The sequence below is a fragment of the Heterobasidion irregulare genome (assembly GCF_000320585.1).
Source record: "Heterobasidion irregulare TC 32-1 unplaced genomic scaffold scaffold_10, whole genome shotgun sequence".
Lineage (NCBI taxonomy): Eukaryota > Fungi > Basidiomycota > Agaricomycetes > Russulales > Bondarzewiaceae > Heterobasidion > Heterobasidion irregulare.
In genome coordinates, this window is record NW_009258206.1 from 1,442,163 (window position 1) to 1,454,931 (window position 12,769).

Below are 12,769 nucleotides of genomic sequence, written 5' to 3' on the forward strand. Positions count from 1 at the left end.
ATGTCCATACTACTTCCATTGTAACTACTAACAACACATATATACTTGTTTCTGATAGTCGCAGGACTGATACACCTGTCAATAACTGATACATCCACCCTGCCAGTGAAAGATACAGCAGTCCTATTGGAGGAAGATATATCTGTTACAAACTGATATGTCCTATATTAAAAGGCTTCAACATCTGGAAAAACCTCCTCTCTTAATTAGATCTAATTATTCAAAATACTAATCTAAGCTAATTAGAATATATTATCCATAATCAACTTCATGACCAAATTTGCAATTAAGGGGACATTGTCTATATTATTACAGTTCCATTGAAATCTACAACCTAATTACAATTTTACATATCCCAAATCCAAATTATATAAGTGCTACAATTTTATTTTTACTGTATTCTTTATTTTCTATTATTTTAATAAATTATCGTCTGGTGTCTAAATCCAGATATCAAAAGCCCTAATTTTTAGGGTATTTATTGACCCCTTTATATATAGAATAGATAAAAGATAAATATATAAGAAAATCAGAAATATTAAGATTGCCTTATGTATATCATTATATTTAGGTTACCAAATAAGGTTGTTGGTTCAATTCTGGTAATGGGCAAGATTATTATAAGGTGCAACTTTAGTTTGATTAGTAAGCTCTATACATACTCTATAATTGGAGGTATAGTAGTAGTAGAGAAACCATAGAAGTAGGTTAGTTGATATTTTTCTAAAAATCCATATAATAAATTAGCTTTAACTAGCTCTAATTAGATCTTATAATTTCAGGATTAGAAAGAGGGTTAGCTGAAAATCCTTAATAGTATATAGCTATATTTATGCTTAACTATGGTTAATTTAATATGGAGCTTTCCCTGATAAACTCAAAGCAGGTTTAAATATTGAGATTTGCTATAGCAATAAACATGCACAAAGGCGCAGTGGTATGTTTTGGCTTCAAATAGACTATTATATCATATGTTACCAGTTTCCTTTTATGGACTCACTTAGACATGTTATTTTGTGGAGTTGATGCCTTAGCACTATACAGTTCCTATTCACACTCCAAATATACTATTGTTACCATACATTCGTCATTATCAAGCACCTTAGTCATTGTCCACATGTACTGAGGTAAGCTACTATACCATTCATACTTTTGTAGACCTGTTACTAACTTACCATAGTCACTTGTTTGCTTGCACTTCTATTAGGTACTTATTATATATAACAGTCATTGTCCACATGCACTGAGTCACTTGTTTGCTTGTGCTTTTATTAGTTGGCCTCATGAACTCTGACATCAAACCCACAATCTCTTGCAAACTACTACTCATGCATAACCAATCAACTATACATCCATGGTATAGACCTCCTTCCAATTGAATACATTATAATGCTCTATAGCCCCTCATAAATCATTATAGAATTGACAAATGAAGCATAGGAGGCCACCCACACCTGACCACACTGCCAGTTGGGCAAGTTTTACATGTCTTAAGAGTTACTCTATCAAACATGTTTAATCTGGACACTCAACAACAAATTTATTGGCTCACTGAGTAATCTTATGACCAATGTATCCATATAGATATCTTTTTTGCATAACACTTGCTGCTTCATATATCACAAGAATAAAGCAGTTGTACAAACCCAATGTGAATCCAAGTGGACACCACTCTCCTTGAGAAACTCATCCTATAATGAACATACCTATGTGCCAACTATATACTGCCTGTAGAGTACTCCCAATACTGCTCACAATATGGACAGTTAGCATTAATTGTATTATATGAAACCATGACATACTATTTACAATTAAGGTGGGTCAATTCTGGCCCATGTGGCTTTATGATCCATAAGTGTCAGAGCAATCACAAAGTTCTTAATGGATAAAACTTACTCAATATATGGTAATAGTATGCCCCCCAACTCCAAACATGATACAGGATCCAGATCCTGTGTTGATCTCAAATCTAATCACCTGCATCATCTGCTGCCCTATCAGCCCAATCATATTACAAACAAGGAACTCACCCTTGCAAAGGGCCATTTTACCAAACTAGGAGAATGTCCAAGTATCTTGTCCAAGACCTCCCATGCCTCATAAGTTCTAACACATGCTATTGCCTAGCTATCCACTCACCTCATAGGATCAACCATTAACTGTGACTGCTGCTATCCTGAATGCATAAATGATTATCTGGAACTGATAAAGGATAGTTTATACACAATTGAGAAAGTATGTTAGAGAACTGTGGAGGACAGTCATGTTGAGTTCCTCTTGTAATCTAACATTTGTGTATTGATTATGCTACATATTCCCAAGACCCACATATGAGACAGTGCACCTTCTACACTAACATAGCTTCACCAACTATGTTGTTGTCTTTACTCTCACACTTCTTTGCTTTATCTTTATTTTTTATCAGACTACTATATCATTGTCTAGTGCCCAAATTCAAATATTAGCCCTGATTTTTAATATATTTATTGACCTCTTTATATATAGAGTAGATAAAAGATAAATGTATAAGAAAATTAGAAATATTGAGATTGCCTTATTCATATTAACATATTTAGGTTACTAGGTAAATAATTTAGACCTTGTGGCTTAGTGGCTTAGAGCACTAGTCTAGGGTGTGCAGGCATAAAGTTGGTGGTTTAATTTTACAGTGCCAGACAAGCAAAGTTGATAATTTTAGTTAACTAATTTTCCTACCCTCCAGAACCACTGGAATTGATGTGCATTCAGTAGACAAGCATTTTGAGCTCCTTACAAGCAAAATCCTATGAGCCAATCTCATATAAATTACATTTTATTGATTTTGACCCTTAAAAATTGGCCAACCCCCAAATTAAATGGTAGGGCCTTAGAAATAGCATTAATCAACTCTATTTTTTTTTTATCTGAGTTCAATGGTAGTCTTAAATAGTTCTAAAAAAAATTACTAAGGCTGTGATGGTGGTGCATTTCCAAACCACGACACACTGAGCTACTAACTTATATAGCATTCAAAGCATCCCCAAGGGCACCCTCCAAGAAAGAAACATGCATAAAAAATTCAGCATTTTCACAAAAAATCAATCCACTCAAGAAACTCACCTGAATTTGAGTCAGACACTGAAGAAGACATGGAGAATGTTGATCTTGATGATCTATGAGACAGAGACTAGCTCTCATCTATAAAAAACCTGGTGAGTTCTCAAAAAAGTATATTATAATCAATACTGGATGGACCATGAATAGCAGGTCCACATAGATCACGCTCACATAGTCCTATTATTAACAACAAGTTGGTGTATACATAGCAATGCCTGGAGTGGAAGTGAGTGTGAGAGGGCCAGACAAGGTTCAATAGTTATTTCTTAGTAAGCAAGATGATAACTAAGAATAGCAAGGCAAAGGAATTGCAGCAGACACTTACAGAATGTAGCTTTGATGTCTACACAATGAAGGCCAAGTGTTTCCCAATTTGTCCTTTTAAGAATGACACTTGTTATACAGCCTGACTTCTGAGCAGGCAGGATGATTTTTTTTCAAGAATCCCTTCTTGAGCAAAAATTAAAAGCTTGAGGTCACATTTGCATCTTTCTTCTAGGGTTCTATTGTGAGCTTAATCCTATTAAGATGGTCAGTTTCCCTAGTCTTTTCTTTTATGGCATGTTCATATTATCCAGCACTGGGGCTGGTGCAAGCATTGGTACTATAAAATCTACAAAGTCAAATTTAAGGATGCAAAGAAAGTGGCACAGCAATGTCTCAATAAGTGTCCTGTCAAGGTGATTCACCAATTTTTTAATCAATCATGGTGGTTTATGGATGCATATCATAAGGGGCTTATAGAGAAAGTGGCAGAGTGGGCTGTATGCAAACAAAAGTCACACAGAAGGGTTGGGCAGTGCACAATGATGTCTGTTGATACAATGCTAACCTGAGATTGACTCAGATTGGCTCTAATGTCATTTTAAGCCTAATTATATTTTGTTTTTTTTGCCCCAAAAATTGGCCACCCCCATTTTACCTTGGGAACTTCCATAAAAGGTATTTTTTGACTCCTTTTGCTTTTCTGAGTCCAAATCTGAACTCAGTTTGTCCTAAAAAATTCTGCCTGGGGAGTTAGCAAAATTGTTGACTTTGCTTGTCTGGCACTGTAGTGATGGGCAAATTTATAATAAGGTGTGACTTTAGTTTGATTGGTAAGCTTTATAGATACTCTATGATTGGAGGTGTAATAGTAGTAGAGAAACCATAGAACTGGGTTAGTTGATATTTTTCCAAAAATCCATATAATAAATTAGCTTTAACTAGCTCTAATTAGATCTTATAATTTCAGGATTAGAGGCAGGGTAAGCTAAAAAATCCTTAATGGTAATTGGTAAAAATATAGCTATATTTATGCTTAACTATAGTTAATTTAATATGGAGCTTTTCCCTAATAAAAATGTATAGACCAAAAAAATCAAAAAATTGGCCCTTTTTGCCAGAGAAATTCAGGCCTATGTAAAATTTGCTGCAAAATTCTTGGATTGAGTCATTTGACCCATTTAGGTCCCCAAAGTCCCCAAATCTTGCCAGACAGGCTAGTTCAGGCCTTCAAAATACTCAAAATTTGTCAGATTATATAGTTTAGGCCTTTTTAAGGCTCACAAATATTAGAATAAGTACACTACAGTAGTGTGAAGCATACAGAACATGACAGACAAAAAAAATCTGCTCTAAACTATCACAACTCATTTACAGTGCTATTACTACCATCACTAATACTGTCATTCTTCTTGCTCCCTATACCATGCTAACATAGTGCCTATAGTCAATCCACTGTGGCTACAATAGCTATGGTGTGCTTTGATAACTGAAAATAGAGTCAAAGGAATTGTTTATTTAGATGAATATGCTACTCATCTTGGCTAATGATTAGGTTCTTGGATAGCATACATAGGAAATAGTCAGAATAAATGTAAGCAAATATGTAGGACTACATGGTGGCTACATGGCTGTAAATAGCTTAGGGCAGACTAGTATATGGAGCCTCATATACTTGTAGAGAAATATAGAAGATGGCACTAATGCTGAGTGAACCTTGTTGCCACAAATAGGCACTAGCTTCGCCACTACCTTGTATATAAAGAAAAATCACTAGCAAATGAAAATATTTCAGTATCCTTGATATACAGAATTTGAACCAACTGACCCTACAAACTCAAGCTCTTATACTAGATGACTCATTGACCACTTCACTACCATCTCCATAAAAATTCTTGGACATGATTAGGCATATGATAAGAGAGACCAGATTCTGCAGGACAACAATATATAGCCTTGACCTCATAGAGAGCCCTTTTTGTTCAGATTTTTCCAGGCCTAGGGGTTAAAAGGCCTAATTTTTTTCAAGATCAGCCACCTAGCTTCCCTACCTATTTTCAGGGGTCCTAGAAGATGTTGCAAGTATTAGTCAGCAGCATTATTAGAAGTTGCATGTAGACTAGATCAGACTATCATCAAATGATCACAGAGCATCCAGAGACAGACAGCCCTACTCTACTATGCCTTTTTTAAAGCATGTGTTGGCATATCTAAGACTACTGGAACTTTCATCCCATCTTTGACTCCTGATGACTCAGTCATGTCCTCTATTGTACCACTAGTCTTTCCTACCAATACTCTCATTTTTCCCACTATCGCTGGGGCTGCAACTATTCCTAAGGCCATCACTGAGGAAATGAGTCAATTATCCAACTATCCATACACCTTTACCAATTCCTTCAGGTCCAGCACCCTATGCATTTTCAAGACCAGATCTTTGTGGCCTATCACCATAGGTCCCAAGTTGTAGAAGATTGTCTATGCCACCCACCCTATCTATTCTAATCATCCTATTTCCCTAACCTGGCTCGAGACTGCTTAGAGCATTGTTGCCCAGCTTGATGAGCTCCAGGTCAACTAGAATACTGTTAATCCTCTTATATATATGAATGTAGGTGAGGCAGCCTTGATTTGTGACTTTGTCATTACCATTGGCATGCAACCTTGCTCCTTTACTTACACTGCTATCATGGCTGCTGCTAATGCCATAAATGAGATCCTCTAGGTAAGAGTCCATTGAAATTATGTGACTATCCTATTATCCTCAGTGTTCTGAACCCAGTTTCCATAGGATGCTATGTGAGACTATGGGACTATCCCATTATCCTTGTTATTTTGAACTAAATAAATAAAAGCTATTTCTTTGTTCTTTTTTACATTCTAGGCTGTAGGTTTCCCTAAGATTCAGGTTGCCTTCATCGAGTCCATCTATCATTGCTATGGTTCTGGCCCCTAGCTCATGAGCTTCAATCCCTTATTCAACTCTGGGGGTATTCTAGTGCTGCACAAGCCTTTTATGCTCACCCTTGGTCTTACGATTGTGCCTTTCAAGTCACCTCATTTTGAGGAAATAGGTAGTCTGTTCTTCTGCCCCAACACTAAAGAGGGGAACAAGCATATTGCACTCTTGATTTGCACCCATGTTGTCCACCTGCCTCCACTCTTTAAGAACTAGGACTACATGCACAAGAAGGATAGCCAGCCACATGAGAACATCATACTCCTCGGCATGGGGTTGTATGATGATGCCATTATGGCCATCATAAAGTTCATCGGCAACCAGACCATTGCTATTAGCACTTGGGAGGCAGCTCTTGTTAGGCTTCCACAGCTGACAAATGACAAGCCTAAGGGTATCACGTCGAAGCATAAAGAGCTCATGGACTTGATCACCATAGCAATGAACAAGATTAAAGAAGTCAACTGGCTTTACACTAAGGTCACAAAATATTTCACAATGACTGCCTCATATGTAATTGGCTTTGTTCTTTACTGCACCAAGGTCAAGGTTGGCAAAAACTGGTTCATGTACAACTGAAACTTCATCCAGATGGATAAGGACAAGATTGAGTGGAAGGAATTTAAGGGGAATAAGCTCTTTATTGGTATGTTGGTTACTTTTTGGTTTTCTTTTTGTTCTTTTGACTGATGGTTATTTTTTCTTCTTTTCCCCTTTGTCTATAGGAGGGAACAAGACAGATGTCAACTAGGTTTACTATATGTTCCCTCAGGCTCACAATTGTCATGATTTCCATAAGCCTGAGGACATACTTCTTCAGCTCAAGGACTATGCCCCTAAGGAAAAGTTCTATAACCCATAGAGCTTCAACATCTACAATGTGAGGATGCTGCTTACCATCAAGAATGGTTGTTCAACTGGCACTATCTATGGACATGTCAACAGCCTCAAGTCCATCACTTGTCACTACCCCAAGCACAGTATTGCCTAGCTTGCCCTTGAATACATTATCTGTGGCTACAACACAGTAATGGCCAAAAATGACAAGTTTTCAGATGGTGGTGACTCTGGCTTGTTTGTGGTGGGTAAGGATAGGCATGCCATTGCTCAGATTATGGGCGGTGGGGTCCTACTAATAAGATGGACAAGATGTATACCACTCCCTTCTACATGCTCCAGAAGGCCATCAAGAAAAAGTATCTGAACTGCCACCTTGTCCTCACTGCTGCCTAAGTTGTGGTTGGTAGCCTCTCCTAACAACATGTTTCTGTTGGGCTGTCTTTTCTCTCAACATGTCATTATTTGCATACTGCTGAATTGATACTACCCCATTATTGTTTAACATGATGTCTGATAAGTAAACTGAATTCTCAATAATGACAAGAAGTTATCCTAGCATGAAGACATCTTGTGAGCTATTGTTGTTTGAAACATTGTTATCCTATGATTCCTTATGAGCATGTCAACCCCCCTGAAGTACTGCTCATGGAATCTTTGATTATCCAATTATCTTGAGCATTCCTACACTTAGGCTCGATGGGATGGTGGTTCGCCACAGTCCCTCCCAGCCATCGAAAATCGAATATTGATCCCGGCCACCCACATCTCTGGCTCTGCTCTAGCTCCCCAACCCACCCTGCCGCTGCCACTGCCGTTGGTCCCCGCCTCAGGCACAGGACACAACCACTGCCACTGCCACCCATTCTATTGCACGCACAATCAAAAATGGGATCTCGCATCTCGTTTCATTTTCGTTTCCGTCTCCATTTGTGATCGCGATTGTTATGCATGATTACGGTAGCATCACTACTAGACCTTGTCTTCTTCTCCTGATGAAAGGAGAGAGACCAATCTTCGCCATGTCGCTGCGGCGTCTGTCATCTCGTCCACTGCTACCACACCCACACAGCACCGGGCATCATCTTCACCCGCTGTAATTGTACCGTACCGTATCATACTCGTATCATACTGCGCCGCACCGTCTGTTCTTCTGCCCAACCACTACAAAGCCCCAAACCCAAGCACACGCAGCCCCAATACGACAGCCCGTCCGCCTCGCAGGTAACTCCGCGTGACGCTTGAACAACACCCGCCCAGTGCCACCGTGAGTACAGAAGTACAGAACCAAGCACCGCAGCGTAGCCCACGGCGGCCCGCGCGGTGTAAGGCACGTCAAGTTGATTGACGCGGCGGTCCTTCGCGCGCACCGTCGAGCGGGGGACCGAAGTGTCCACACGACACACACGACACTCGAGAACCGCCCGAACCGCCCCGTGCAGCCCGATACGGCAGGGCACAAGCAACTCGCCGCATCACGGCTCACCGCAACTCACCCCAACACAGTCCGACGCAATACAAGCAAGCAACGCAACGCAACGCACCGCACCGCAAGCAAGCAAGCAAATATACCACTACCCAGAAATAAAATACACAGATACACACACGGCCGCGCCGCGCGACCTCCTCTGCCTCCTCTGCCTCCTCTGTATTGTTTCCTTCCCTCCCTCGCTCCCTCGCTCACGCCCCTCCTCGAGCCCCCGCTGAGCCCCCGAGCCCGCGCCCAATACCCAAAGACGTAAGTAAGTAAGCAAGCAAGCACGCATCCGCGCACGCGCACCCATAGACACACACCGGCGCGGCGCCCCACACTCTCAAACAAACAAACAAGCAAAAAAAAAAAAAAACAGCACCACCCCCACCCCAAAACAACCGCAACCGCAACCGCAACCGCAACCGCAACCGCCGCGGCGGCGGCCACGGGGCGCACTGCACTACGCCCCGTCCGCCCCCACCTTCTCCATGATAGCGCCCACCACGCCCGGCTCCGCGAGCGTACTGAGGTCGCCGAGCTGGTCGCCCTCGCCCGCGACGATCTTGCGCAGCACGCGGCGCATGATCTTGCCCGAGCGCGTCTTGGGCAGGTCGCCGACGACGTGCACGCGCTTCGGCGCCGCGAACGGGCCGATGACTTTGCGCACCTGCAGGGTCAGCTCTTTGGCGAGCGCGGGCTCGTCGGTGGGGTCGTATTTGAATTCGCTGCGGGTGCGGGGCGGGGCGGGGCGGGGCGGGAGGAAAGAGAGAGGGAGAAAGGGGAGGGGTGAGAGGGGTCGGGTGAGCGGAGAGAGAGAGGGACGTACGGCTTGAGCGTCACGAACGCATACACGGCCTGCCCCGTCAGCTCGTCCGCCGACCCGATCACTGCAGCGCAGGCGAAACCCAACCAGATCGACGATCAGCACCAGGGAACCGCGCGCGCAAGCAAGAAAGACGCACCTGCGGTCTCTGCGACGCCCGCATGCAATATCAGCGCCGACTCGATCTCCGCCGTCGACAGCCGATGACCCGACACGTTGATCACGTCTGCAACCGCCCACGCATCCAGATCAGCACGCACCCACAATCGACCGACCAACGCGAAACGCAGCGCACGCACCGTCGACGCGGCCCTTGATCCAGATGTACCCGTGCTCGTCGCGCGCGGCGCCGTCGCCGGTGTAGAACACGCCCGGGTACGGCCGCATGTACGTATCGAGGTAGCGCGCGTGGTCCTGGTACACCGTGCGCGCGATCGACGGCCACGGCGCCTTGATCACCAGCACGCCCTCGACGTTGTTCCCCGTCAGCTCCTGTGCGCGCGGGCGTCAGCCACCGCACGAAAAATAAAAATAAAACGCGCGTGGGGAAACACGCGTGGAGGGAAGGGGGCAATGGGAACGCGCGCGCACCTCGCCCGACACGGGATCCAGAATCGCCGTCTCGATCCCAAAGAACGGCACCGTCGCCGCGCCCGGCTTCGTCTCAATCGCTCCGGGAAACGGCGTAACCACGATACTCCCCGTCTCCGTCTGCCAAAACGTGTCCACGATCGCGCACACGCCCTTCCCGACGTGCTCGTGGTACCAATTCCACGCCTCGGGGTTGATAGGCTCGCCGACGGACCCGAGCACGCGCAGGGTGCTCAGGTCGTGCCCGTCGACGTGGTGCGCGCCGAGCCGCCGCAGGAGGCGGATCGCGGTCGGCGCGCTGTAGAACTGCGTGAGGCCGTGTTTTTGGACGGTTTGCCAGTAGCGCGAGGGCGTCGGGTAGACGGGGGTCGACTCGAAGACGGTGGTGGAGACGCCGTTGAGGAGCGGGCCGTAGACGATGTAGCTAAGGGGGCCGGGCGCGCGTCAGCGGTCAGTCGCGGTTGCCGGGTGAAGCCCACGCACGTGTGCCCGGTGATCCAGCCGATGTCGGCCATGCAGGCGAACTTGTCGTCTGGGTGCACGTCAAAGACGTACTTGACGGTGAGGGCGGCGCCGAGGAGGTACCCGCCGGTGGTGTGCACGACGCCCTTGGGCTTGCCCGTCGAGCCCGAGGTCTGCCGGGATTGAGAGAGCGGTGAGCGGACGGCGCGGATCGATCGGCGGGACGTACGTAGAGGATGAAGAGCGGGTCTTCGGATGCCATGACCTCTGGCGGGCAGTAGTTGGGCACGCGGGCGGTCTCCTCGTGCCACCAGCGGTCGCGGCCTTCGACCCACGCGACGGGGTTGCCTGTGCGCTTGAGGACGAGGACGTGCTCGACGTCGGGGCATGCCTTGAGTGCTGCGTCGACGATGGCTTTGGTGGCGATGGTCTTGCCGCCGCGGCGGCCCTCGTCGGAGGTGAGGACGACGCGGCTGCGGCAGTCCTGGACGCGGTCGCGGAGGGACTCGGCGGAGAAGCCGGCGAAGACGACAGAGTGGACGGCGCCGATGCGGGCGCAGGCAAGGAAGGCGGCGACGGCGTGCCAGGTCATGGGGAGGTAGAGGGAGACGGTGTCGCCCTTGCGGACGCCGAGGGACTTGAGGACGTTGGCGAGGGAGCAGACCTCGCGGAGGAGCTCGGCGTAGGATATGTTGGCGCCCTCGGAGGGCTCGTCGGCTTCGTAGATGATGGCGGTCTAGCGGCGGTGCGGGTGTGGTTGGGTGACGGGTCGCGGGGAGAGAGGGAAGAACGGACCTTGTCAGGGTGTTTGAAGGCCCATCGGTCTACGCAGTTGTAGGAGGCGTTGAGGCCGCCCTCTGGAAACCAGACGATGTCGCCCTTGTCGAAGGAGCCGGCGCGGACGGTCTGGAAGGGGCGGTCCCAGTGGAGGGACTGACGGGCCATCTACACACGGTCATTAACATCGGGGCGGATTGGATCGCCGGGAATCACGTTCCAGGAACGGGCGATAGATAGGGAGGGGCGTGTGTGGGGAAGGGAGTCGCGCACCTTTGCCCACCATTTGTCGGACTCGTGGCCGACGGTCTCTGCGTGTGCGGCCCTGTAGGCGTGGATGTGGGGGCCGACGTGGGGCGTGTTTGCGCCGTCCTTTACGCGGGAAGCGACGGGGTGGATGGGGATGGGTGCGGGCTGTTCTGCCATTGCGAGCTCTGCAGGGAAGGAGGGAGGAGAGGGAGGAGAGAGGGATGAGAGAGAGGTTGAGAGATGGGGCGAGACGAGGTCTTTTATTGGGGAACGAGCGCGTGACCTTGCGAGTCCTATCGGCGAGGAGCGATCTGTCATTTGCGGCGGGCGCACAAGGCGATCGGGCTCTTAGCGCCCTTCCCGCTCCGGTGCGGGGTACTTTCCCACGCTGCCCCCGCCGCTGCCCCCGCCGCTGCCCCCGCCGACGCCGCTCGCCGACGCCGCTCGCCTCCGCACTTGCCCCCGCCGCTTCGCTGTCAGCGGAGACAGTGCGGCCTCGTCGCTGCAGGCAGCTCCCCGCCGGCGTTCCCCGCACCGGCGAGCGCCCGTGTCACGGACAGGCACTCGCTCAAACACGACCGTGACGGGCCCTGTCACGCGCGCTGGCGAGGCGAGACTCCGACGGGCTGCCATGCCAGTAATACAGTACCCCACACCCCCTCCCCGCCCCCGCACTCACATGCCAGCACCTCCCAGCCAACCGCTCGCGCCGCCCCCGGCACACCCCCGCCCCATCCCTCTCCCGAGGCCCCCGGAACGGAGCGTCCGCCCTGCCCCAACCAATCGCGGGCCCGGCGACGCTCGAGCTTACTTACAAGCGCGTGCGTTACATACGCACGCACGCAGCACGGCAGACGGGACGGCAGAGAGTGGAGGGACAGACGGGAGGGAAGCGCAGGGCGAGAGAGAAAGTAGAGGCGGTGCCGCCGCGCGCCGCCGCATACTTATACCCGCGCGCGTCATCCTTGCACCTGCACGCCCCCCGCGTCCGACCAGCCCCTCCGCCCCTCCGTCCTCCGTCTCCCGTCTCCCGTCTCCCGTCTCCCAGCCTCGACGTCCGCGTCTTCGACTTCGAAGAACCCAAGCCCCGATCGACCCGCGGTTCTCCCCCGCTTCCCCCGCATCCACGTGCCTTCCGACTGCTTGCCGTCTCCCCCCACGCTTTCTTAACCCCGCACGCGTGCGGCGGCTCCGGCTCTCCATGACCGCCCTCGCGTTCCCAGCACACCTGACCTGA

At 48.2% G+C, this 12,769-nt stretch overlaps 5 protein-coding genes across 5 annotated transcripts; 3 read left to right on the forward strand and 2 right to left on the reverse strand.

The window, feature by feature from the left end:
* Positions 1–3,719: 3,719 nt before the first annotated feature.
* On the forward strand, positions 3,720–3,932 carry HETIRDRAFT_327698 (uncharacterized protein; the record flags this gene model as incomplete). Its single annotated transcript, XM_009552691.1, has 1 exon — positions 3,720–3,932. A coding segment is annotated over one exon (213 nt), but the record flags the coding sequence as incomplete, so codon positions are not given.
* A 2,609-nt stretch (positions 3,933–6,541) lies between these two features.
* On the forward strand, positions 6,542–7,552 carry HETIRDRAFT_429694 (uncharacterized protein; the record flags this gene model as incomplete). Its single annotated transcript, XM_009552692.1, has 4 exons — positions 6,542–6,868; positions 6,911–6,965; positions 7,348–7,404; positions 7,431–7,552. The coding sequence occupies 4 exons, from the start codon at positions 6,542–6,544 to the stop codon at positions 7,550–7,552; spliced, it is 561 nt and encodes a 186-aa protein (XP_009550987.1).
* Positions 7,553–8,708: 1,156 nt separating this feature from the next.
* HETIRDRAFT_480153 (uncharacterized protein) lies at positions 8,709–9,098 on the reverse strand (the record flags this gene model as incomplete). Its single annotated transcript, XM_009552693.1, has 1 exon — positions 8,709–9,098. A coding segment is annotated over one exon (390 nt), but the record flags the coding sequence as incomplete, so codon positions are not given.
* ACS (acyl-CoA synthetase) lies at positions 9,091–11,709 on the reverse strand (the record flags this gene model as incomplete). The annotated part of the gene is made up of 9 exons (XM_009552203.1): positions 9,091–9,355; positions 9,457–9,517; positions 9,593–9,679; positions 9,753–9,945; positions 10,045–10,468; positions 10,528–10,679; positions 10,736–11,242; positions 11,302–11,451; positions 11,557–11,709. The coding sequence occupies 9 exons, from the start codon at positions 11,707–11,709 to the stop codon at positions 9,091–9,093; spliced, it is 1,992 nt and encodes a 663-aa protein (XP_009550498.1).
* Positions 11,710–11,753: 44 nt separating this feature from the next.
* HETIRDRAFT_454768 (uncharacterized protein) lies at positions 11,754–12,737 on the forward strand (the record flags this gene model as incomplete). Its single annotated transcript, XM_009552694.1, has 3 exons — positions 11,754–11,810; positions 11,885–12,169; positions 12,219–12,737. 3 exons carry the CDS (start codon positions 11,754–11,756, stop codon positions 12,735–12,737), a joined length of 861 nt encoding a protein of 286 aa, XP_009550989.1.
* Between the last annotated feature and the right edge of the window lie 32 nt (positions 12,738–12,769).